The sequence below is a fragment of the Besnoitia besnoiti genome, chromosome VI (genome assembly GCF_002563875.1).
Source record: "Besnoitia besnoiti strain Bb-Ger1 chromosome VI, whole genome shotgun sequence".
Classification (NCBI taxonomy): Eukaryota; Apicomplexa; class Conoidasida; order Eucoccidiorida; family Sarcocystidae; genus Besnoitia; species Besnoitia besnoiti.
In genome coordinates this window covers 296,938-321,705 of record NC_042361.1, presented here as the reverse complement: position 1 = coordinate 321,705, position 24,768 = coordinate 296,938, and the positions used below count along the sequence as shown (strand labels likewise).

The window sequence follows — 24,768 nt, the reverse complement described above, 5'->3', positions numbered from 1 at the left end:
CATGCGGTTCCAAGTCAAAGCGTGTGTAGCAGGAACATAGACTCTGACAGTCGTGTGGAAGAATCTCCGGCTTCTGTCTGGTTTCCACCACACGTTCAAGCTGCAGGGTGCCACGTCAAGTCTCCCCGATGTATGGCGCAGCGGCAGCCCTCGCCCAAAATACGTCTGGAATGTCGAGAAGCAAGCATTTGCCATAACGTGACACTTTGGTAGTCAGCTGGGCTCCAGCGTTACAGAAGCGTTTTGCAAACCTCTTGTGTAAATCCGCCCCTATCTGCCCGACTGCTCAGTGTTAGTGAGAGAGTCATCTGCTTGCAGCTTGTGCCGTTACTTTCGGGAGTGTGCCAGAACTATAATATCTCTGTTGATGTGACCCGAGCTGGGGAGATCTGAATCGCCGATATGCTTCCACCACTAGGCGATACTGACAGCCAACCATGCGTTGCTCGTCGCTCTTCCAGCAGGACAGCTAACTGAACAGCACCGGCGATGATATCACGGCAGCACACTAAAAAAACCTGCTCGGAGTGCGGCCTCGCTAGGCCATTGGCGGCTCCACACCTGCGCTGAGGGAAGATTCTCCCGGACTTCGCAAGGAGCTACGTACCCCGCGTGCGGCTCGTGGCAACGTTTCAGTCGTTGCCAACTTTATTTGAGATGGGACTTGTCAAAACGCCAAGCGAAGTGCACACACACGTTGTCTACCCACAGAGACGCACGCCGACTCGACTCGGGTGAGAGCGCGACCCGCTCCAGAGTCTCCTGCACGCCGGCAGGCAATGGACGCCGCAGCCCTGTGCGCCGACTGTTCGCCGTCGCATGCAGCCCTCGAAACGAGTACCCCAGCAAACGTAGCGTCTCTTTTCCCGCCCCTCGGCCTGTCTAGCATCGCGCGGAGGCGATACGACCAAGCGTGCACACAACTGCGGCGACTTGGGCGGCGTCCCCTCGAAACAGAAATATCAACAGTCCAGCGGAACCCGGCAACGACCGGCATCCTCTGCAGCCGCTCGCGCCCTCGGCGCGGAGACGCTTCAGACCCGTGCATGCAGCTTCACTCTCTGCGAAGGCATGCGCGTTTACCTCCCTTTTTGACTGGGTTCAGATGCGTGTCCGCTAGCTCCCATGCTCTCTTCAACGCCAAACGTAGCAAGCAGGCGCAGCGCCTCGCAGCGCCTGAACCGTCGCGGCACCGAACGAGAAGCGCAAGCTCCTTCCGTCCCGAGGGACGGGCGAGCTCTTCGACTCGTAAGCCTCGCAGAAACTTTGCGCGCATCCGCCGAGTAAAACCAGCGTGGTGTAAACAACGCGCGGAGGGCGAGGAGGGGGGGGGGGCTTTGGATAGAAAAACAACCTGTCAACCTCATTTGGATCAGAGGGAGTCGGAGGAGCGCCGCTCTCTCTCTCCTCTCTTTGCTTTCCCTGCACCAACGCGTGTCCTCTCAACCGGGCACTGCAGGGAAAACAGGAGACCTCTCCAGCGCGCCCTCGTTGAACGCAGCCGAGACGGGGTCGGCTCTGGGCTCGTCGAACGCCTTCTCGTTCTGCGCGTCCTCGCCGATGCGGACGTCTGCGATGAAAATAAAGTCGTCTTCCAGAAACGCACGACTGCCTCGCGCCTGGGGGAGGCAGCCGTGCGACAAAAGCGAGCGGCTTTCCTTCTCCCCGCCGGCGCGGCTGCCCGCCCGCGCCCCTGCAACGCCCGCCGCCTCGTCGCCAGTCTCGACTCCTTCGGAGTCGCCTTCGCACTGTCCGCCGGCAAGCTTGCCGCGGCGGCGGCTCTGGGTGCTCGCGGTGCTGGCTGCGTGGCTTGCCGCGTCCTTCGTCTGCGTGTCGCTGCCGAGCGTCTTGCCGACGGACGCGGAGTCGAGACTCTCCTCGACAGAGCCGTCGACCGCGACGGCCTTCGCCGCCTCGCCGTCCCCCCCCCCGTTCGTCTCCCCCTCGACGAGCGTCACGTCTTCTTCCACGCGGCGGCGGCAGGCCGCCGCCGGTTCGCTATCACTGGAGTCCTCCGCGCCCTCCGCCTCGACAGTGACGACCCCCACCGCAGGCGCCCCCTTGGACGTCTTGGAGCGAGATTTCGCCGAGTCCGCGGCGTCCTTTTGACTTTTCGCCGCTGCACTCTTCTCTGCCACGCCGTCCGCGGCCGCCGGCTCCACGCCACTCGCGTCGGAGGCCGTCGGACTCGAGCTCGCGTCGGAGCCGGGCGCGAGGGCGCACGCGGCTTTGTCTGAAGTCGCGGTCACCGAGTTCGTTTTGAAAGTCGTCCGCGCCATGAGGTAGCTCAGCAGCAGCTGCGGACAGTAGAAGCGGGCTCTCTCGAAGGGAATCGAGTATACATACTTGCCGTCCACCAGGTACTGCACATACACGCAGCTCTGCTCCTCCGCGCCGCTGCCGCACGAGAGCCCGGCGGCCGAGCGATCATCTTCGTCTTCCGACAAGGCCCGCTTCGAGTCGCCGGCGTCCGCCGCGCGCGGCGCAGACGCGTTGTCTGCGTCACTCGGCGTCTGGGACCCCGAATCTCGGCTTGAAAAGAGCGACTTCTCCAGCATCGGGACCGTGCCTTGCACCGCTTCGATCGGAATGTTCTTGAACCGGAAGATGGAGAGGCGCCCGTCAGTCAGGACTGTCTCATCTGCACGCACGCGAGACCGCGGAACCAAAAGATGCAGATGGAGCCTCTCGTCAAGAGTGCGCAGTGACCTCCACAGCTGCCGCAGGGCGGCCTCTGACACCCCGGAAACGCAGTGCACTCGGTCGACGCCACCGTGGAACCCCCGCTTCAGCCATTCCCATGGGATAAAAAGTCACACTCGGGACGAAGTATATATATATATATATCGGGGAGGGGGGGGGGGGGCGGTGGGAGGCTCCCGTTCCCGGAGCCCTGCAAGCTTTCCCCCTTCGAGCGAAGCCACTGACGTGGCTCACTGACGCGCGGAAGCGCAACGAGCTCTCTTAGAATCGGCCTCGCACGAAAGTCCGACGCACGGGCGCCGTACGTGCTCAGTCGGCTGCAGGGCTCTACGTGCTCGTCGTCGCGCGTCTTGCAGCGACACACGTCGGCAAGCACAGCTGGGCAGAGACACAGGCCGAGCGTCCGAGCGCCGCCTCGAAAAGCAAGCGATACGCCGGAGAGTCGGCGTTCCCTGACGCGGCGCGGGCTGCAGTGTGCGGCGCCCCGCCTCCAGAGAGAGGACTGGCCGGGGCTTGAAGAAGACGTCAACACTGTGGTGGCGGTGCCTCCTCCTGTCGACTGGCTCGCCCCAGGGTAACCGGCTGGTACGCCCCCTCTGCCCCCGTGAATGCATCCCGATGGCGGGTGCGTCCACTCGCAGCCACCCAGCTTCTTCGTCGCGGTCTCCGTCCCCTCCCTCCCTTCTCTCCCGCGCGGCGGGCAGCTGCGTGACAAGACCAAGGCCGAGCCCAGCGAGCCAGCGCGCGCACGCGGCACTCAGCGACGGAGGCCTACCTGGGAGGTGGTGAGGCGGCGGCTCGGTGTCAGTGCCGTAGATGATGGGGTACGCCATAGCGTCTGCGCCGTCTTCGTCCTCCTCTTCTTCGGCCTGCATGTCTTGGTCTGGATCCACGTCCTCCTCTCCAGCCTCCTCGTCCGGTTCGCTCTCCTCTTCGTCTTCGTTCTCTTCGGCCTCGTCCGAAAGCGCCTTTCCGCGGTGACACGAAACCAACCGTCTGCGCTTCCTGCCTGCAGCCTGCTTCCCCCCGAGGCTCCGCGACGGCCCCTGCCGCGGCCCTTCGCAGGACGCGTCGGATCCGCCGTCTCCTCTTCAGCCACGCTCTCCTCCTCTTGCTCCTCTTCGTCCTCCACGCTGACGACGCCCACGGAATCCTCCTTCTTATGCGCTAACCGCCACCTGCGCAGAGCGACCGCAAAGCAGAAGGGAGCGGAAACTTCAACGCGGAACGGATGCGCGACTTAGACACACGCACATGCGTTTCCGGAACGCAGTGTAGCGATGCGGCAACATGACGCAGGGGAAGCCGGCGGGGGGGTGAGGGGGGGGGGGGGGGGACTAGTGTGCGTGGCTTTTAACAGGCATGAGCCGGTATTTTGCTTGTTCGGAGACTGTCTTTGTATTTGAAGAGGAAAGAAAGACCAAGAATGTTCGCCAGCAATCCAGATGTCCGCATACGACTACATCAGCCCTCCGGCGACAGTGCACGTACGTCCCAAACAACACGGAAAAAGGAGTTTCCTAGGCGATCCGCGGTTGAGGGCGGCACATTTCGCCTGTCGGCAGCAAACACTGGCGACTTACTCTTTTTGCAGACGATCCATTTGCTTCCAGAAGGCGGGCGAACCCCGCAAGTTCGCCTGCACACACGCGACACAGTCAACCGCTGGAGACCGTTCACCTGGCACAGAGACGTCGCCTAATCCCTTGCACGGGCTTTCGCGCAGTTCTCAGTATGTTGGAACCGTGCCCAGAACCCCAGCTGTCAGGAGACTGACAATGATGTCAGTATTCGAAGCGTACCGGCCGCAACAGGTATCCAGTCAAAAGTCTGCAAAACACGCATGTTCCACCCGGAACGCTGGAGAAAAGGACTGGGGCAGAGCAAATCGCAGCCGCTCACTCGCGTCTCCCAGGTGTCATCGTCGGACTCGTACCCCTTCCACCGCACCTTCCACCGGGCCTGTACAGAAATCGACAAAAGCAGACGCACGCAGACACTCACGTGAGCTCTACAGATACCTGATCGGTGCGTCCACCGGGGCTCGAGTGGCGCAGACGATGTGTTCTCGGGGTGAGGCAAGCAATGTGTTGAGGCGACTGCGCGGAGACAGAGCGCAAACACAAAGACGGAGGGGAGCCAGTGAAGTACGGAACTCGCAAGCCGCCAGTTGCTGCCGCGATGCTCGTGGTGACGCGGAGGTAAGCGAAAGCCGAGTTCGCAAACGTGTGTCCGCCAAGCACTTAGAAAAAGGTCTACGGTCGACTTACCACCCCTTTACTGTCTTCTGTGTAAGCGACGACATCTTCAACTTCGTATTCCGGCTCCTTCACTACCTTTGAGTTCCCTCCTGAGGAGCCTTTGGAGCCTCCTCTCGAGTGGCTCTTTTTGTTTCCTGAAGGAAAACGGTGGCGCATTGACAAAGTCCACGGACGAACGCATATGGCAAGCTGCGTGAGAAACGCAACCACATCGGCGGTTGGACTTAACACCTTGTGAAATGCGCCACCTTCCACGAAAGCTGAAACTCTCGAGCGGAGGTATCGCGTTGCAACCGCTGCTGAACAGCAGGCCAGTCAAACGGATCCTACACGTAGAAGGCTGACAGCACTTCCCAAGGGAAAGGGTTGAGAGTGCTGGCCTTGGAACGGGGGGGGGGGGGGGCGGAGGCAGACATTGATATAAAAGAAAGGGAATGCTGCGTGAGCGCGGTGCTCCCGAGGGGTGTTAGCGGACGTGACGGTTCAGGAGAAGACGCGGAATTCTTCGTATCGCTCGAGACCCCCAGAATGAGCCAGAGAAACACCACTTCCGTAGTCACGTGTCTGTTGTGAGCACGAAGACGCTCGTCCCATTTCCAGCGGAAAAGAACTTGCCGGCGCGACACCGCCCTGACCTGGCGACTGCCGGCGGCGAACCCCACAGACTGGAATGGGGAAAGAAGACGTCCTTTGGGCAGCCACCTCCACAACGGAAAGCAACAAGCGGCGCCAAAAACTTCCGTTGGAGCTGTCAGTCCGGGGAGGCAAGGGAGGTCGCAGCCAGGCGCTGCTGTTCTCAACTAACTGGGCTTTTTGGTCAGCATGCCTACAAGCCAGCCAGTGGCGGGAAATTCCACTCGTTCGCTTCATTCCCGCAACTCAGCACAGGAGTCTGAATGAAAAACTCTAGAATCCACGCCTGTGGAAGAAAGGGACTCACCCCCTCGCGCCATTCTAAACAGCAGCTGCTGCTCGCAGGAGTCGACTGAAAAGAGAACGCGCGCCTCCAGCGATGTCCAGACGAAATGTTGCGAGTCGCAGTGCAATCACATCCGCGCCCCGAGGTTCGGTCCGTGAAACAGAGAGAACCGCGTTCGAGAGAGACTAGGACGGCAAACCGCTTGAACCCCAGGTCGAGCATCTGCACACGATGAAAACGAAAATCGCGGTACGGCCAGCGTCGCGGTCACTGCGGCGTCCAAGTCGCGGCGCTCCACGGAAAAAAAGGCCATGATCCTCAAAGCCCGGCAAAGTTCGTGGTTGGAACACCGCCAGCAACATGTGGCGCGAGTCGTTTCTGGAAAAAAAGGCGACGCCGTTCAGTGTGGCGCGAACCCGGCTGGCGAGTAAGATGAATCGTCTCATCGAGGACTCGCCGCCGTCGAAAGACGAACCCTTCAGGGTGGGATACGATGCTCCTCAGCCCGCAGGGGGAAGGGGGGTAGGCAGGCGGCGGGAGGAGTGACACGAAACGCTGCAATCATCTGCGCGGCGGCGGGTCGCCGCAGGACGCTGTCAAGGGTGTGCGCAAGTGACGTGCCACGGCAGACCCTCAGCAGATTATTCCGTCCAAGTTGGCCTCAACAACACAGTCCCGGGGCGCTCGCCGGCCTTTTGTGCAGGGTGGACCCGACGGCCAGGCACGCAAACCGCGAGGACAAGCGACGTCCCCCGTCCCGCCGTCGCACACGAATGGACGCCCAGGTCGTTCGAACGGGCGCGGTCACGCCCTGGTGCAGGATCCGCGGCGAAGCGCGGGAAAGAGCAGAGCGGCAGCCGTTTCCGCTGCTCGCTTGCGCTGCAGAAACGAGTCCGGAAGTGTGTGTGTGTGTCCGTGAGGCGCTGCGGCAGCGGTGAGCTTTCTAGGCGCTGCCGACTTCTGAGCGCCAGCCGCACATGGCGCTGGTGATTGCTGTGCGCGAAGTGCAGCTGCACAGTTCGTCGCCATCGGCGCTGGGCAGCTGACCTCATCGCGGCCGCTGCCGCGGTTTCCAGCGCCGTCCTCGCCACGGACGAGGTGCCGTGACGCGGAAAAACCCGAGTGTCTCACGCCAACTGGTTCTAACTGACACACTGAAAACACACGGCAAGAACTACTCTATGACCCTCCACGGGACGCAAACGAGCGTGTGTGGCTACTCGGACCGACACGCAGCAGCGGCTCAGTCGCAAATAAGCGTGTTTCTTGCACACGTCTATTTTCCCTAGCTTCTCTAACGAAATACGGTAGCGGAGAAGCCAACACAGAGACTCGGGAGCGCCGCGAAAGCCTCGCCGCCGACGCATGGCAGGGGTCATACAAGCTGTTCAGATCCGCCTTCATTGCGTCCCTGCACGACTGCCTGCGTCACCCATTCATAAAGCCTGCAGACGCACTCTAGAGTCAATTACTCACTAGTATGTCAGGCGCGCGCGGTGTTCCGCTCAGTCGACACTTCTGGATTCGTGTCCAAACCCTTAGTTTCGACAAGACAAGGACGGAGGGACGCAACATGTGCGCTCCAAAGTTCTGCACACCGTGCGACGCTAAAAAGAAACTTCCACAGCAACGCGCCACATTTTTCTTCACCTGTGAAGAAATGATTCGTGGGACGCGCACTACCAAAAGGCACTGTGCATGTGAAAGCCGTCAATCAGCGCGTAACAGAACCCTCGGGCGCATGTGGCCTCGCGCAGGGCGTGCGCACATCAGACCACTGCAGGTGCTCAAACTCCCCGGAGAGACTGCCGCCTTTGTTCTTCAATACTTTCCTTTGAAATCATCCAGTGTGAGTCTCTAATCTTCCACTTTGTTTGCGGCAACCCTCTCTCACTAACGTCGCTTCTCGATTCTCGATGTCGGCTGGCTGGAGAGCCCCCCGCGCCGCGGTCACAGAACTGCCTCGCGGCGCCTCTGCTCTCTTTCAGTGGATTCCCCTGTCGGAAGCAAACGCCGGACGTTCCTGCTGCGTGCTCTGCGGCAGTCTCAGCCGAATCGCAGCGGACAACGGTAATTGCAGATGGCGTCTAGGAAGTTACACGCCCTGCAGCCCCTGGCGCTTCTACATTCGAGGAAGTCGGAAGCATGCGTATGACATCGAGGAGCTGAAGCAAGAAGGCGACTTGCCACGCGTACGGGACGACTGAGAACGGAGGCACCTGGAAACACATGGGAGGAACGAGCTTGGAGGACTGGGCCTCGCGATGCCGCCCTGCCAGCACTAGCTGAAGTTATGCAGTCTACTGCAGCAAACTACACAGCAAAGCGATGGATGATAGCTGTCGCCGCGAGGCAAAGGCAACTAACAGACGCACGCGTGTCTCCCGCGCCTTTGCAGCCTTGCCGCGTTCAAATATCATTATCCGCCCCGGCGCACGCCCGAGTATTCCACGCGCTGAGAGAAGCTTTATATAGGTGACTCAAAAAGCGGGACCTTTCCGTCCCCCTGCTTCTCACGTACATGAACAAACAGAATTTGGATGTCGGTGCCAAGGTTCTCCAGAAGGGACTTGTAGCTGAGAGGCAGGCAGGCACGCAAAAAAGCCACAGGCGCCACGATGGGAAGCAGGGGGGGGAGGGGGGGAGAGGAAAGGGAGGGGGTCACTCCTCCGACTGACTCTGAAAGTTCACAACTGGCAGCCTGTCGTGCAAAGAGCAACAGATACTTGCCGACCGACGCAGAGCGAAAGCAGTTGGGTAAGGCACTCACTAGGTGTAGTTACAGACAAACCGGCCGGCGTCGGTGGATGTTTTGCACGGAAAGCCGCGTTCTTGTAGAGACGCGCAGATATCCTGACCATCCACAGAGCACACATAGATGGGGGGGGCGAGTTTCACGGCGCAGAGCTTATGTCTGCGTCTGCAGCGGAGATCCGTAGTCAGGCTTTTGTCGGCACTCTCTTGATGCCTCAGTAGCCCTCCCATGGAGCCGTGCGCAATGACGGGTTTGTCGCTGCTTTCGAAAGCGGCTCTGCGAAGCGAATGTCCGCAGGTCTTGCTTTGGATACGACTCTTTGAAATGCCTCGCTGTCAGACTCCCCTGCAAACGGACAAATGTCCCGCAGCTGCAGCGGCTGCACGTTCATTGCCCCAAAGACGCATTGCCACGTCGTCACGAGTCCGTCCCGGTTCCACTCGAGCCGTCACCTAGCAGACGAGAGCAGCGCGTAATACGGAAACTGGCGCGCAGCGTCACCGATGCTAGCGCGAAATGAGGCTTACGTCAAGTGGCAGAGTGGTGGAGATTCGCGCGGGGCCGTCGGCCGAAATGCGTGTCTTCTGGGGGCAGAATCCGCGTTGGTCGGGAATCGAGAAAGTCGCTTCTAAAGAAAAGTTGGCAGCACACGCGTGAAACAGGGAGGCGTCCCAGGTCCACTGCATGCATCTCGAAACGCCGAAACCGAACAAGATCTCTGAATGCGGAGTCGTCTGGCGCGTCTAAACCGTGCGCAAACACGATGCAAGAGTCCAACTGAAAAGGAGGCACGCCGCGCCCGAGGCCGTCCCAGTACTGACGAGGCCATCCACGGCGCCGGAGCGACCCTCGGCAAGCTTCCAAGAATCAGGAAACCTCTTCGGTCTCAGTCTTCCCGCTGCCGCCATTCTTGCTTCTCAACAAAAAGGAGAGTCGCAGAGAGACGTGTGAAAGCGGAACGCTGCGACGGTTCCGCCGCACGGGAAGAGATGTTGTCACTGAGGGAGCGCCGGCGCGGACGACTCGACGACGGCGGGCCCCAGGCCCGTCAGGATCCGCACAAACGCCGACGTACCGTTGACGCCGACCTGCTCCAGTTCGAAGGCCGTGGCGGCTTGGTTGAGCCCGAGATGGAGAACGAGCTTCTTCGTCTCACCGCCCTCTCCTTCGGCGCTTTCCGCGCCACAACTGTCCACGGAGCGTGCGCCTCCCTCCTCCTTTGCCGCGACTTCCGAGGGAGGTGTGGCTTTCTTGACTGAAAGGGCTCCTTCGGGCGACGGAATCCCGCCTTCTTCTGCGCTCGGCCTCTGTTCAACGCTGGAAGCCGCCTCCGTTCGCGGCGTCCCCACCCCGTTCCCGCCCGCAGAGTGGACATCCGCCGCATCAGCCCTGTTCGACGCCACCGCGAGCGTTCTGTCGACTGCGCGCCCTCGCTTCAGAGAGAAAGATTCCTCTCCCGCAGGGCTCTGCGAAAGCTCCTCGCGGCCCTGCTCGCAGCCGATCCGCGAACACCGCGCAGAGTGCAGCGCACCTCGAATTCGCGGCGCTGCCTCATCCACCGCCTTCGCTGCAGCTTCAAGAATTTCAGCTCCACAGAGGCGGACGGCGGAGGAGATGCGACAGACTGGCGGTTCACGCTCTGCGAGTGCCTGCGCAACTGCGCGTTGTGCTGCCTTCCCCGTCGGCGCGCCCTGCTCTTCTTCGAACCGGAAGTCTCCGTCCTTGGCTCTTCGCGAGGCGCCTGCCCCTGACGCGGCGTCTGCGTCCTCCTCCGTCTCGACTCCCCCTCCCAGGCGGTGGGGATCCTCTGCAGAGTCTTCCTGCGGCGCCGCACGACCCTGGTGAGCGCGGGAGCCTCGTCGTCCATCACGCAAAGCCGAGGCGTCGCCGACATCCGCTGAGCAGGCCTCCCTGAGCTGCTCGAAAGGTAGGGTCGTTCTGACTGAACCGAAGTACAGCCTCGGAATGGAGCCACTGGCTGCCGGAGCGTCGCCGCGCTGGGCGTCCCCCGCAGACATCTGCGGCTCTTCGGCCGCGGCTTGTTCGCCTGCCTGCGCACGACGAAGGGCGCGCGCCGCGTTCGAGACCAGGCACCCTGTCGGGTTGTTCTGCACCGAGCCGAAGGGACCGAAGCCCGTCACGTAGACCAGGAGACCCGTTCCGGAGCCCTGGGCGTCCCTCGCAGCGGACGGAAGCCCCTGAGTGGGGATGCGCGGTGGCAGAAGACAGTCTACACGAGTCGCCGTGTCTCGTGGCTTCACAGGTGTATTCCCTACAGACGCACTGGGCGCAGGAAGCGGCTCTTCGAAGCGAGGCAGCTCCTCAGCGAGATCCGTGAAAGCCTTGTGCTCGGAGAGACTCTGGAGAGTGTTTCGCGTCGTCACGTCCCGTCGTGTGGCGTCGCGTGGATCCGCTCCGGGAAGGCGAGGGAATGCATCGCCGTAAGAAGGAAGGGCGTCCATTTTTGGGGTCGAGCTGGAAGACGAAGGCCCGCTATTCCTCAATGCTTCACGCCAGCCCGCATCCGGGACTGCGAGTATCGCAGCAGGCTCTCCCGCGGAGCTACGCATGTTCGGCGACGAGTGAGCAGACGAGGACGACCGGGGTCTGCCTCCGAAGCCGCGGGATCCCGCAGACACCGTCGGAAGTCGAGGCGAAATCAGCCAAGCTGGGGAAGAGGTTCTGTCGATGAATACTGCGGGAGCGTAGAGACTCCGTTGCGGGCGCTTCCTTCCGCGCGCGATGTTAAAAAAACTTGACCTTGAGAGCAATGGAGCACGCAACGAAGCTCTGCCCTCTTGCTTTGGAAGCGGAGAAGATTTCTCCTCTTCAATCGGATGCACACCTTCAGCCGGGGTCCCCTGTCTGGGAAGGAACCGAGAAAAACGCAGAAAATCGAAAGAGCCGGAAAAGTCCGCCAGCGTGTCCTGCGAAAAAAACGCTCCCCGAAAAGGAGAAGCGCTCCCGACTGCCGAAGCCGCACGTGTCTGGGAGAAAAAGAGCGGACGTTGCGACGAAGGGAGGGAGTGAAGGGGATAATGCTCACTTCCGCTGACACGGTGATGACGCAGCCGAAAATGCCGAATGTAAGTAGATTTCTGGCCCTGAACTATCCCGGCGGTCGCACTCACCGCCTGCGCCGCCCAGTTACAGCGGACGAGAACGAACAAGAAGACCGAAATTGTGAAGGAGAGGAGAAACGCAGAACGGCGTTGGTGGGAGGTCTTTAAGAGAGGTTTTCGTGACTTGCTCGAAGCGAGCTTGTGCAGAGAAGTGTGTTCCTCTTCCTGGAAGGGCCTGTTTCTCCATTCTGGCTCGCGGACGCGAGTATCTGCCAGGGTCACCGCTGCCTGCTGCGTGGTTCCTTCGCGGGGACTGAAGACCTCTTGCTGAGCGGGAAGACACCGCCAGCAAGCAAGGCTAGGAGACGCACGCAAGCCTGTAGTTGAGAGCTTCGAGTGTTTCCACAAACACTGTAGTGGGTCTTTACACATCTCTCCTCTAGGCGCCACAGAAGGGTGCCTGCGCGAGCCAAGCGCGCGCCGCTTGGGGGGGCGTTGCAAACTCGCGCTCCACTCCTCTGTCGTCGCCTCCTCGACAAACATATTTCTCAGTCCTCAGGAAGGTTGGTCTCCGCCCTCTGTTTCTGTCTAGGGCAGTGCCGCAAAGGAGAGGTGACCCAACACATTGTGCCAGCTTCTTCAATGTGTCTGGCGGACAAGCCTCAAACCCGCCACCTGATTGCCCTGTCGGATGATGGTAACTCTCGTCCGAGCACGCAAGCTCGTGTGACATTGAGCGTAGCATCTCTTAGACTCCAAACCCATACTAGTGGGTTCCTTCCAGAGAAATAAATGCAACCAACGGCTGTATGGCGTGGGATGGGCGCGCCAGGCCATTCCCGTAGCGGCTCGTTGTTGGCATGCGCCGCAGCAAGAGTTCCGGATGGCGCGGCTGCCGCATGTGCGCAGACACATGTGCTCGCGCCAGCTTTCCTCACGTATGCCCGCCGCTGTGACCGATAATACCACACTCGAAACGAGTATATACGCACCACTGTGTGTCTGATATTCCTCAACCGATCCTGGACAGAGAATCAGCGTGGTTTGTCGGATACGAGATGCCGGTACACTGCCCTGCCATTGCGGATTGTCTGTTGACAGCGTAGCACGCCTCGTGAAGCGTGGTCACGATGGTGTGATGCGAGAGCCCTCGAGACGGAGTCGCCTATCCGGGATGCAGCAGCTGTTGCTCCGTACTTTCGCCGGTTCTACACTTAGGCAAGTAGCAGATTCAGAACGTGCCGATTGTTAACTTCAGTGGCGATAACTTTCTGTTCACTGCCCAATGTGGTGCTACGCTCCTCCCCGGTGGCGCCCTTATGTAGGGCAGAAATAGCCAGTCCAACAATATTCTCGAAAGGAGATGGCTCTTGAAAGGTGTGGTCTGGTCATATCTCTCGCCGTGATTGGAGGTGGCAGCGTCAGAGAGAATCACGCGTTCTGCCAGCAGAGTGCTGACGGCGCAGTAGCGTGAGCCGGAATCAGCCGAGGCGTAATATGGCGACCTTTCAAATGTCTGATTTCAGAAAAAGCACTTCTCCTGTCAAATCTCGGATATAGGTGTGGTAAGCTGTTCTTCAAACCGTAAATAAAGTGCAAGACCGTTCAGGGCTCCGTCGGCCGTGAGTGACTCCTGCGAGCCACTCACGGCGGAAGTCATGCCAGCAACACGCGCAGCAGTGGTTCATCGGTGATGTTCTGCTGATGGCCTACGTGAGTTTAGAAGTTAAGGGTTCGCTTGCAGAACCCTTAATATGGCTGTTTCTCGTGCACATTCCAAGGTCACCAGTCAGTATGTTAAAGACACAGTGACTGTAGGAATTTGCATGTTTAACGCTGTTGCTGTGACAACCTTTTTCACGTGCTGCATCGACAGATCTTTTCTTTGCCAGTGATAGATTCGGGCGCGACCAGGGCTCCGCGGAAGTGCTTGTCACGCGGGTCAACGGCGCATGTGTGTGGAGTTGTTTGTCTTGCGTGCCCAAGGCGATGCTAACGCATATTGCAACCCTGTCTTTCTACGGTGTCGAACTGTCATCGAGTGTGGATGGGGGTGGTGTACTGAGCCGGCTAGGTGCGCCGACGAGAAGGGAGCAGGTGGTCGAACTCCAAGTCAGGCCAGAAACCGCAGTCGAGAAGGAACTCCAGTGGGGAGTACCGGGTCGCCGCAGAAACGGGGAAACGCACTTAACTGTTGGAGCGTTTGTAGCAGCCGGTCCTGTACGACAAAAAGGTTGTTCTGGGAGAGTGTTCTGAACAGGATGGATGTGATACGAGTCCGGTGCTCGCCCCAGCCGTTGGAAAATCCTGAGGCATGTGTAGGCACGAGTCCTTCCCGAGTTCTGCATGCCGTCTCGCAGCGGACCGAGCATTCTCAGAAGAAAAAGGTGCGGTGGAGTGACCTTCCACGATTTCCTGCGTTACGGGCCCACAGCACCTGGGGCGCACGGCGGCACGGAGCACGATTTCTAAACTCCTCCCCGCAACACCTACGAAGGGCACTCCTGTGGCTTCGCACTCCGTATGAGGAAATGCTATCCATAGGCCGGTAGACGAAACCAGTAAGTGGTTAGAACATTTCCTTTTCACCTGGAGTACAAAGCTCTTCAGGAAAGCTGGCCCCGCACTAGTGCAACAGAACAAGACACCTAGGTGCACTCTAATCGTGCACCACCGTGATTCGCCATTAGTCGTTAAAGTACTACCAGCAACTGCCTGCTCCTTTGGCTTTATTTCAGCTGCCCTCACCAGCGTGCCTTGGCGGATAAACTCAACCTGAAACTCCCACTTTGGTGCGATTTGGAAATTAGTGTCCACCTGTCGCCCGTCGTTCCGTAAAAATGGCGAACTCAGGAATCGCGTGTAGTCTGGGCTGCTTCCCCCAGCGAAGCATGCTCGCCCTGGTGGTGCTACTCGCGTTCTCGTCTTCTTGCACGATCGTCTTCTCTGAGTCCGTGTCGCCTGAGGACAGTACGCCGCCGGCGGACTATCTGCACATCATTGAAAAGGAAGGCATCAAAACCTCCCAAAAACAAGAAGTCTGGCTGCAGGCCGCCCAGAGTTTTGCGCTGGTGGACAAGACAGACGAAGGACTCGAGATCAAGCCCACTTCCTGGACCACGACAGGCTACGCCTACGTCGATTCGGAGTGCAAGCTGGATAAGACAGTGACTATGGGTTCGCTCTTTCCAAAAGCGTCCGGAGATCGCTGGTCAACTACCGGTCCTCTAGAGAAGAAGACTGCCGGGGTAAAACATATCTATAAATTCGTCACGCCTCCGGCTGACCAACTAGATGGAGAGTTCGTGAGCTTCTGCTTGGTGGTGCAGGACAAAATTGCCCCCAAGGTCCTCGGAGAGCCGTCGACTGAGGCGACGAAACCCGGGCTCACTCTTATCATCCATGCATCTGCCACACGCGCCACGGTTGGCCTCGCAATGGCAAGCGTCCTGTCGTCCCTTTGGTTCCTTTCCGCCTAGTGCAAAGCGCGGCAAAAACCGGGCGCGCGCAGCCCCCCCTCGAGGACTCCAGTCCTTCGTATTGCGGGATCGATACCCCATGTTCTTGTTTTCGGTCTTCTCAAGCCCATTTGCCGTGCATGCGAACTTGTATGCCAAACGCACTCCACAAGTGCTCAGTCCCGTGTCCTTTGGGAGAACGTGGACATTCTAAAACATGATCAGAGCGCGCTGCGCCCGTCGCTCGCGTCACCACAGAGTAGTCTCTGACCGTGTGACATATTTGTGGACGCACGGTGTCAGTGTGCCAGTCTGAAACACCGCTTAGCCGCAATTGAGAGAAAAGCTATTCAGGATGCCCAACAAAGGAGATTAGCTGCCTATTCTGGCCACGCGACATCGAACATCACAGGGTCATGCCGGCAAACACAGTACCCTACCGAATCCGTGCGCGCCACGTTACCTGCCATCACTGCAGCTTGCTGCTGTAGCTTTTGCTTGTTCGCCTCACAGTACACTTCCATGCGGCTCTCTACATGTTGACACCATATCTGAGAAAGCGAAGCGCAGGGGGAAGTCTCTGGCGCTCGGGTTCTCAAAAGGCAGTGGTGCGAGTCAGAGACTCAGGACGTCTTGCCACTGCACACGAAGCAACGCTTGCGACCTTTCTTGTTACACTCCGCATTAGCGTCAGCCCACACGAGGCTACAAAATGACATGGATTGCTGCCTCATTTGACAGCCGCCACACCATGAGAGATCATCTTCGGTCCCAAAGCAAGATCTGCTTTTAAAGCTTTTTGCAGTTGTCTTTCTATGCCGCCCCTCAGAACTATTGGCCGTTTGCCCATGTTCCCTCCCTTTCGGTGAATGACTCAGGGACAAAAACAGGGTTGCAAATGCTGAGGAGGGGGCTTGCACACAAGTCCCGGAATGCAAACCATTCAACAAGTCGATGGACGCCTCTCCTGCAGCCGGCAACTGCTCGAGCGCCCTCACACAACCATCATCATACGTTTTTAGAACTGTGAAATAGTAGACGACTGTAGGCCTGCACATGACCGCATGCGGCTACGCGGAATGGAAAAAACAGCTCTGCGGCCGTTGCCCTCTGTATGTGCTGGAAGGGATACGATGTGCGGCTATAAAAACAATGGGTTTTAGGGTTTAGGGAGCGAGGAAGGGCGTTAGCCATCGACCGCACCGCATAGCGGCGCAGCGTTTATGCCTATCGTCCAAGACGACGCGTGCATATATTGACGAGGTGAAAATAACTCAAATGGTGTTGAGAGCCCAGTTCAGAGAGGCCCCCAGCCTTCTGATCCTCTAAGCCCTCACAAACAGACCTTTCACCGTTGTTGATAGCTGACGCCGCTTCTCAGACGCACTAAGCCACCCGAACCAGAGTCGCACGCATCACAGCGCGTCTCTGCGTGAGCGACTTGCCGGCATCAATCGACTTTTCAGGCTTCGATCCATGGATCCCTCTTCTTTTGCGTCTCTTCACTCCTCCTGCAATCCGCTCCTCCACGCGCATGCATGAGGTCGGTCCTTCGTGTCCTTCGGGCCTTCTCTTGCCTCTTTTCCCTCGGCGTTTTTTTCGCACCGCCCTCTGCTCCTGAGTCGCTGTCTGCACAATCCCCGTATACCGCCTTCTCCGCCGACGCCCTTTTATTTTCGCCTAGTCGAGGCTCAGTGCTCGCGTTGCGCAAATGTGAACGTCCTGCGCGTCAATGCCGTTCCTCTGGAGAGCGACTTGCGTGATCAAGAGCGACGACGCGGCCTGCGGAGTGACGGCAGCAGGCAGATCTGTCACGACTCCGCCCAGCACGAGAGAGACCTTGTCCTCCTTCGCACCCGGCGAGCTCCCCTCTGCAAATGAGTCTCCCGGCGCAACAAACAGCAACGCACGCGGCAGCTGCGCGCCCTTCTCATGGGTCGTGTGCTTCTGGGCGCCGCCGCTGGCGCTCTTCTGGCGCGGGTTCGACGGCTCATCTCCGCGAGCGCCGTCGGCGATGAGCACAGTGCGCGCGCACGCCTGCAAAAGAACAACCCAGCCGCATACCGAAGTGTTCAAACTGCAGAGACGCAACAATCACAGGCGACCGAAAGCTAGCCTAGCGCTGCGCAAAGAGCAGGCCCTCCTGGCATGCATGCGACGAAGAAGGCAAACGAACTGTCACAGTGGCAAAGAGAGGGCGACTGGAGTCTCCTCTGAAAGAGCATTGAGGGCACGTGCGATGTCTACGAAGGAGACCTCCAGCGAGATAGAGAACAACAAATTCACGGCGGCGTCGGTGCGCTCGTACATCAGCACCACTACTGGGCGCTGGAGGAACCGACCATGACAGGGTGCCGCTCAAGTACGTATAGGCCCCCGCAGCCCCCCCACGCATCGCTGCCCCCTGGTTTCTTCCTGCGCTCCTGCTGCAGGCGCTTTCTTTCTCGAGATGCTGCTCACGTCAACCAACTCGACTCTGCGGAAGTCCACTGTTGAAGGCCCGAGAGACAGAGGGGGAACGACGTCGTCTTCCTCGACTTGCTTCAAGAAGGGAATCGTGCCTCTCTGCGCGAAGCAGAAGCCCGACAAAGAGGCGACTCCGTCCTGCGAGGCAAAAAACGGGTCGTTCGAAAAAGAAGTGGGGAGAGCGTATCAGCTCCAGCCTCGGGTCGAATCCAAAGCGACCGGCGCACATCCCCAGCGGCGCACATGTTTGGAGATCGTGAGAAATAAACACAAGAGACCGAAAGCTAGGGGCGCCTCCAACAGCGCATTGCAAAGGCAGAAGCCACAGTGCTTCTTCCACGAGGCCGTGCTTGAGAGTCCACTGCCGCAGCCACCGTGAACGCAGGTGCCACCCACCCCCTCCCAATTTTGTCGCCCTGGTTCAGTTCTGCCTCCGCGCTTTTTCCTCCCTCTTTGTTTATGTTTCCCTACCCGCGGCGCGCATTGTGCCTCTAGGAGCAAGAGCGCGGCCGCCTCCTTGACTGCGCGCTTCTCTCGCAGGTTTAGACTCTGGTACTGCGGCTGAAGTAGCGCCAGAAGCGTCTCCGCCGTCCGCGCGAGAGCCTCAACCGCGCGGGCCTGCAGTGGCTCTTCGGCGATCGCTCCCTCGCGCCGCCTGCAGGCACACGCCGAAAGAAAGAGGCCTCACACTGAAAAAAAACATCGAGACGTCGAGAAAACCACACAAAGCGATGAAGAGACAGACGCGGCGTGGAAACAGAAACCCAGCGTTGTTGTGAACCAACGCCGCGGAACCGTTTAGGGCGAGGCATCGCACGCCGTTGCTCAGCGGCTGCCAGCCCCCTTGAAAACGATTCGAAGACTTAATCCAGACGTGGAAACGAGCTCGCGTTGCGACATCGCCCCGCGCATCGTCATTTCGGTCAGCATGCCTCGGAGCCCAGTTGAGTGAGCAGTTCGGTTTCGAAAAACGAACGTCTGGCTACCAGCACCGGCTGAGCCGCTCCACACACGCGATTCACAATGAAACTTGATCACCGAGACGCCTGGCGCCGCTAAACGCCTAATTCTGCATAGGTATACCACTTCAAGTCGACATATACATATATATGGAAATATATATATATATATATGTACATATCTGCCGCGAGCATGACTTCAAAGGCATGCTAGAGGCACCGTGGCTAGTAGCAAGTTATCAAGAGCGACCGGCGCGGCGGCTGAGTTGACCCCGGCAAAATTTGTTTTCTTCTCACTGGATGTGCTGGAAGAGGATCAAGGAGGACGCGGTGAGGAGCTGCTGAACTTGCGAGACAGAGAAGCTCGACGCCGTCGCCACCAGCGAAGGCTGCGAGAGAAGCGCCACCTGCACGCAGACAGCCACACAACGAGGCAAGAGGTGGATCGCACAGCGGCAAGAGGAGCTCATAGTGGAGAAAGTCGATAGCAATCGCGTTGGGCCGAGAAAGCTCTTCCGACTGGCCGCCTAAGACGACGGCCCAAAAGAAAGAAATGCGCACTCAGATCCCACACACCCCCGGGTTCCGCTCGTCTTCTGTCACCTCAAACCCCACACGCTGAGACGACTGACCGCCAACCTGACGCCTCTCCCCAATGCTCCGCGACGCAGGTGGGGCTGCCGCATGCGTGCAGACTGCTGCGCATCTCGCATCTGCCTCCCCCGTTGCTGCGGACGCCATCGCGGGAGTTTGGTCGTCTCCGCTCGTCAAAGCGAGGAGGCCTCACCAGCAGCGGCAGATCCGAGGGCGCGAGGCGCGCGAGATGCAGCAGAGCCTCAGGCATCTGCGTCGTGGCGAAACCCTTCTTCTGACTGTGGAGCTCTACCGCGTCGAGGGCCTTCTGAAGGATGGCGGCATCGCGCAGCCTGCAGAAAAAGAAAAGCGGAGGTTGTAGACGCAGGAACACATCTGTTTCGCCAAAACAGGAGGTCGACACGCACACGTGGCCTTATGCAGGCAGATGCGCGCGCATCGTTCCCGTCTCTGCCTGCTAATGCGATACATGTCGGGAGTAGAAGCTGAAATCCCGGTGCCAGAATCCTCCGTCAGCGACCGCAGGCCTCCACGCCGCCTTCACTACCCACAGTCCGGTATTTGTCCGGGTGAATATACAGTTTAGTATGCGTGCGCATGCGCGAGCGGGTCCACATTTGGGCATACGCACGCGCGTCTTGGCGAAAAACAGGTCCTGAGAATGCGGAAAATAGATAGAAGCTCCATGAGGCATGCTGCGCGCCTGCGCGCAAGGGGCATGTCTGTGAGACCTTTAGACAAACGACCTGAATCTCTGAAACTCAGCGTGCAGTCCTCCTTCCTCCCCCGTCGCCTAGTTACCTCAGCCTGTCGAGGAGCCTCAGAAGCCCGAGAAGCTCTTCGCCGCGCTCCATCGCGCGCTCCGCCTGCTGGTCGACTTGTGCTCTGAGAGGGAAAAAAAGGGAGCAAAACGAGCGAACTGACGACAGAGAGAGCCCGAGACCTGCTGCGAAGAATTGCCCGTCTCACCCGCACGCTCCGCCGTTCGCTGTCCTCTCATTCGCAATCATTAGACACTTACGTAGACAAATACCAGACCTGTGCACACTCGTCTACCTACGCAAGAATATATATATACACATAAATAGATATGTATAGAAATATAAAGAAATACACACAAATAGATCTTATGCATTCATGACTAGTATATACATACTAATTGCTCATTTGAGAGAGAGGCGCAGAGACCTGTCAACGCATTTCAACGCCGCGCCGCATATGGTCTTAGGTGACGTCAGCGCTTCTCTCAGCGCCGCTTCGACCGCGGGCGCTTAAACCCTAAACAACTCCAGGGCTTTAGGGTTTGAAGGGAAATTTCATTACGGAAGTCGAATTATAAAATGGTGAACCTACCGCAGCTGCTCCTCCACGCCTGCCAAGTGGAGCCGCCGAGCCGCAGCGACGGCGCGAAGCGAATCTTGCAGCGACAGCACCTGAGAGAAAACGAGAAGGTCAACAGACAAAACGATGGCCTCTGAGCACTCGCCGCGTAGGCGAACTGAGTCGTGCAAGCATATACACGCCGTCGCATGAGAATCTAACCGACTCCTGCAGGCGGATAGATGGTGCCATAAAAGTGAGGAAACGAGGAGATGTCCGGTGCGTTCAGAGCGAGCCGCGAGCGAAATGACAGATGTGTCGCAACTCGACCCACTCTACCGCTCCTTTGGCGAGTTTCTGATTCCCAGCCGCACCCAACTCCAGAGGCTGTGCCGGGGGGCCGTCCACAGACAACAGACAACAGGACGTTTTGATGCGCGAAAAAACACGCATGTGTTAAAAAGATCCTTTTTCCTGCTTGGCTCCTCACCTTGCTGTGGCGCTCCACGCAAACTAGGGTGTCTTCAATCAACGCGGCGTGCCGGTAGCGCTGCCGGCTGAGGCTCTCCAGGCAGCTGAAGAAGAGAACGAGGGAAATTTGAATCAACGCGGCACGCGAAAGCAGAAAAAGAGAACCCGGAGAGAGAAAAACGAGCTCCCGAGACGCGGTGTGACTTACAGCGACCGCTACAAGGCGTCATACGTATATATATATATATATATATAGAGAGAGAGAGAGATCCATACGTACGTCCACACATACGAAATACATACATACATACATACATACATACATGCGTAGATGCATATACGCATTTGTATGTAGGCGTCTGGACTTTTCCCTTCTCGCTAACTCGTGCGCACCTGAAGAGCGCGCTGAGGTCTCTTTTTCCCTCTTCGTTTCCTTCCTTCCCAGTCGCGAGCCCGGCGGCGAGAAGCAGCTGCGCCTGCGTGGAGAGGCCGTCGAGAACGGGCACGTGAGGCTCAAGGAAGAGCGCGCTGGCGTGACGGCACAGCGACGGCAGCAGCGTGACGTCGACCGCATGCATCTTCGCCACCAGCTGCTGCGTCAGCGGATTCTGCGCCTAAACCATCACACACTCAGCACTGCCAGCGAATGACTTACGAAGACATATATATATATATATATATATAATTGCACTCATACGAAATTGACTATATATATATATGTATATACACGTAAAGCACTACAGATACAAATACATACATATAAATAAATACATATAAATACATATATGAATAAATATATGTGTGAAAGCACAGCAGACTCCGCCGAAGTAAGCATGTATGCATGTGCCCTGGCGGGAACATGCAAGAAAATACACGCGCACCCTGCGGAGACTCGCGCAGGCCCCGTTGCACAAAATTCGTCTCGCAGACACAGATCTCGCTGCACGTCTTTTTTCACAGGCTAAGGCTCTCCCTTGCAGGTCGTTGACCTATTTTTTCCGCATGCATCGGCAGCTTAACACGGCGAATGTCTGCGAATGGGCGCCGCCGCCATCGATCGCGGAGGCTCAACAACAGAGCGCCAAGGTCCTGTTCATACCAGCGGATGAGAAAACCCGAGGCGCGTGTAGAAGCCCATCAGCGCTGCGAGGCGCTTCGGAGAGGGATCCGTGAGGAGGTCGTCGAGCCTGGAGTCACCAGGAGTTGAATTTACTTCAAAAACGGCTTTCTCGATAGATGAAGCACGCGAGTATCCAGTGGCTGCTGCCGCAAAATGCGGCAAGCGACCAGAAAATCGCAAAAATCAAACTCGCGGCAGCAAACGGCGGCAGCGGAGCGGTAGCGCAGCGAGCCACTACAGGACAGGGCAATCACCTAATCGGGAGACTGGCGGAAAGACGAAACAAGAGACTGCCTGCTTTCTGTTGTTGATGGACGTCTCCGAGAAGCCAAAAATGGCGACAGCCAGCAAAGAATTCACGCAAAGCAACAGCGAAGCAGCACAACAGACCAGCGAGAGTCGAAAACTGCACTAATCCCCTAATCCCCGCACCCGCTCACCGACGTATATATATATATATATATATATATATATATATGTATAAATATGTATATATGTATAAATATGTCTATAAATATGAATATATATATATATACAGGTTCGCGATTTGGCTGCTTACCTCCCCGTGACAGCTGCGAGTAGGGGCTCGTCGGAGAAGGGCACTGAAGCGAAGAGTTCGAGGGCCTCCAGGCACTCTGGGGGGTAGAATTCATCCGAGATGTCGAGAAATCGGCGCGAGGCAAGACGCAGGAATGCGGGGTCTGCTACCTTGGCGCGCAGCTGCGAGCCAACCGCAGAAACAGAGAGAAACGAAGAGGTGAGGTGTACATACAGCAGAGGAGATGAAGACACGGAAATCACGAAGAACGAACAGACGAAGCGCCGCGAGGCACGCCGAGACATGCGGAGAGACGGAAAAAATCGACATGCACTGCAAAGGATTCAGAAAGAAAGAACGGGCGACGGCGGGTGGCGCGAGTAGGCGATGAAAGAGGCGGAAATCACAGAGGCAGAGCGACGACGCCCGACCTCAAATGATCGTGCACTCGACAGAATCATGGGGAGAAAAGAAGAGGCTCCGCGCGGAGAGAGCCGCGAGGAAGCCGCGGAAGCTATGCGGCAGTGCCCCTTCAGCCTCTCGCGAGGCCTCGCAGACCGCGAGGAGAAGAAAAAGCGAGAAGGGATGCGAAGACTAGCTCTTCGGAGGCCGCGAGCTCTATATCCCTTCCAGTCCTGCCCTCCTCCATGTTGCCTGTGAGGACTTACAGCGTCCTGAAGCAGACTTTTCCACAGTCCAGGCTTCGCCTTGAGCATCGCCAGGCAGCGCTTCGCAGCAGCGGCCGAGGCACTGAAAGCTCTTCGCTCGCAGCGCGCGGAGACGAGGAGCACAGAGGAGACGGAGGAGGCGAGAGAGGAGACAGAAGAAGAGCACGTACGCACAGCGCTGGCAGGAGCTGAGGAAGAGGACGGAAACGAGGCTGACGAGTGAGAGTGCGCGCGGCGGGGAGGCGTCGCAGCCGGCGGAAAAGATCGACAGGGGCGAGTCGTAGAAAGAAGCGATGAGGAGCCCGCGGCGCCCCAAGGCGAAACCTGCGACGGCGGCGCGCGCGGAGAAGGTAGGAGAGGCGAGAAGAGGCGCGTTAGCCTCAGCCCTCTCCGCGCCAGCCTCATGGTGAAATGCGCGGATCGGTGCCTGCAGAGAGAGAGGAAGGAATCTCGAGGCGAAGCCGCGAAAGAAGAAGACGGAGGAAGAAGAGACGCATAGATAATGAAGAGAGAAGAGAATCAGGCGGAGGAAAACGAAGAGAGAGGAGAAGCGAAGGAAAGGGTTGCTGAGAGTTGCGTGCGCGGAAGAGCACGCAGCCGAAGGAGAGACGCCAACAGAGTAAGAGGAGAGAGAGGAGACGAGAGAGGTACGAGAAGAGGGAGGGGATCCTAAGGCAGACTGAGGAAAGGTGGAAAAGGAAACAAGCGAAGGACAAGGAAACGCAACCTGAGTGACGGTGAGGCCTCAAAAGCGAAGAAGATGAAGAAAGGAAAAAGAAATCTAGAAAAAGAGAGGCAGAAGACGAACAGAGAGAAAAGGAGACAACCTTCAGTTGGGCCCCCGCTCCGACGAGGCACCACCTGAAGAGAACAAACGTCCCTTGACAGACGTAAAAAAATTGAAAGAAGAAGGTAAAGAATATGTGTATACAGGGCCGAGCGAGAAGATTCTGTTTCTCCACTTTTCCTTGTATGCGATCGATTTCATGCGCACATGCACGAAAAGCTGCGCCTGCGTTTTTCCGCCTTCTTCAGCTCTCCGTCTGCCCATTCCTTTTTCTCTGTTTTCTCTCTTCTTCTTGTTTGGCCGTTCGACGTTTTACTCCTCAGGGAGGAAGGAGGCAGCCTCGCGTTCTCTTCTTTCTCTCTTTCCTTCTCGCCTTTCCTCCGCTGGACTCCTCTTCGTGCTGCAAGAAGAGTCGCAGACGGCATCTTCCTTCGCTTTTCCTTTCCCTTGCCCGTCTCGCTTGATCCCCGTCTCACATCTTTCTCTCGCCAGCATGTGCTTGGTTTCTTAGGGAGCGACTGCCTCGCTTCTCGCTGCTGCTCCACGAAAATGAAGAGCTAATTTTGTTCCCTCTGGCGGCCGTCTCGTCTTTTCTTCCTCCTCTCTCGCTCCGCGCGTCCACCCGTTCTCTGCACTCTTTTTCTCTCTTCTCCTTGTTTTTCTGCGTCCGCACCTTGCGTGCAGTGT

The 24,768-nt window shown here is 58.1% G+C and overlaps 4 protein-coding genes across 4 annotated transcripts; 1 reads left to right on the top strand and 3 right to left on the bottom strand.

Moving 5' to 3' along the window:
• Positions 1 to 1,442: 1,442 nt before the first annotated feature.
• BESB_064820 (chrromatin organization modifier domain-containing protein) lies at positions 1,443 to 5,120 on the bottom strand (the record flags this gene model as incomplete). Its single annotated transcript, XM_029364877.1, has 7 exons — positions 1,443 to 2,641; positions 3,479 to 3,704; positions 3,737 to 3,817; positions 3,845 to 3,881; positions 4,287 to 4,342; positions 4,606 to 4,665; positions 4,974 to 5,120. 7 exons carry the CDS (start codon positions 5,118 to 5,120, stop codon positions 1,443 to 1,445), a joined length of 1,806 nt encoding a protein of 601 aa, XP_029218460.1.
• Positions 5,121 to 9,633: 4,513 nt separating this feature from the next.
• BESB_064810 (chrromatin organization modifier domain-containing protein) lies at positions 9,634 to 11,100 on the bottom strand (the record flags this gene model as incomplete). Its single annotated transcript, XM_029364876.1, has 1 exon — positions 9,634 to 11,100. The coding sequence occupies one exon, from the start codon at positions 11,098 to 11,100 to the stop codon at positions 9,634 to 9,636; it is 1,467 nt and encodes a 488-aa protein (XP_029218459.1).
• A 3,440-nt stretch (positions 11,101 to 14,540) lies between these two features.
• On the top strand, positions 14,541 to 15,179 carry BESB_064800 (uncharacterized protein; the record flags this gene model as incomplete). Its single annotated transcript, XM_029364875.1, has 1 exon — positions 14,541 to 15,179. One exon carries the CDS (start codon positions 14,541 to 14,543, stop codon positions 15,177 to 15,179), a length of 639 nt encoding a protein of 212 aa, XP_029218458.1.
• Positions 15,180 to 16,838: 1,659 nt separating this feature from the next.
• Positions 16,839 to 23,699, bottom strand: BESB_064790 (uncharacterized protein; the record flags this gene model as incomplete). Its single annotated transcript, XM_029364874.1, has 12 exons — positions 16,839 to 17,195; positions 17,619 to 17,762; positions 18,096 to 18,279; positions 18,881 to 18,990; positions 19,371 to 19,509; positions 19,979 to 20,062; positions 20,531 to 20,610; positions 20,988 to 21,072; positions 21,362 to 21,582; positions 22,068 to 22,155; positions 22,648 to 22,808; positions 23,295 to 23,699. 12 exons carry the CDS (start codon positions 23,697 to 23,699, stop codon positions 16,839 to 16,841), a joined length of 2,058 nt encoding a protein of 685 aa, XP_029218457.1.
• Positions 23,700 to 24,768: the final 1,069 nt, after the last annotated feature.